This window comes from Camelina sativa, chromosome 15 (assembly GCF_000633955.1).
Source record: "Camelina sativa cultivar DH55 chromosome 15, Cs, whole genome shotgun sequence".
NCBI classification, from domain to species: Eukaryota; Viridiplantae; Streptophyta; class Magnoliopsida; order Brassicales; family Brassicaceae; genus Camelina; species Camelina sativa.
In genome coordinates, this window is record NC_025699.1 from 5,898,809 (window position 1) to 5,899,282 (window position 474).

Below are 474 nucleotides of genomic sequence, written 5' to 3' on the forward strand. Positions count from 1 at the left end.
GAACATCCTACCATCCACATCACCACCAAGATCTTGTGCTTCAGCAGTTGACATGGATGACTGCAGGATTGACCGGCCAGCAAATGCTACGGACATCATAGCAGTTTTCAACTGGTGGGTGGCAGTTGTCTGACTATACATAAACATTTGTTACGAAGTTAATTGATAGATGAGAACTGTCATTTTGCAAGAAATAGATAGATATAGTAAGATAATGATACAAAAGTCTGTAAGATAACGAAGCTAACACAAACTACAAACCGTTTCCAAAGCCAAATGGAACCGAGACGCCACAAAAGGAAGGACCAAAGAGGGCTCCACATAAGACAACATGGATGTCGCTGCAGCAACTGTCTCGGAAAGATGTTCATTCTTGCTATATTGACCACGATCAATCAGCTTCAACACCACGTCAACAAAAGCTATCCTCTCCGGCTTTCCTAAACAGACTGCTGACAGACTATCTGGATCCCT

General features: G+C 42.8%; 1 protein-coding gene across 1 annotated transcript in view; it reads right to left on the bottom strand.

Annotated features, from left to right (window-relative positions):
• The window catches only part of LOC104748168 (proteasome activator subunit 4-like), a 10,764-nt gene that overhangs the window by 6,002 nt on the left and 4,288 nt on the right, over positions 1-474 (bottom strand). The window contains exons 10-11 of the mRNA XM_010469849.2: positions 262-472; positions 5-129 (exon numbers count right to left, since the gene is read on the bottom strand). Of these exons, the coding sequence (XP_010468151.1) occupies positions 5-129; positions 262-472 (336 nt within the window). The remainder of the gene's footprint in view (positions 1-4; positions 130-261; positions 473-474) is intronic.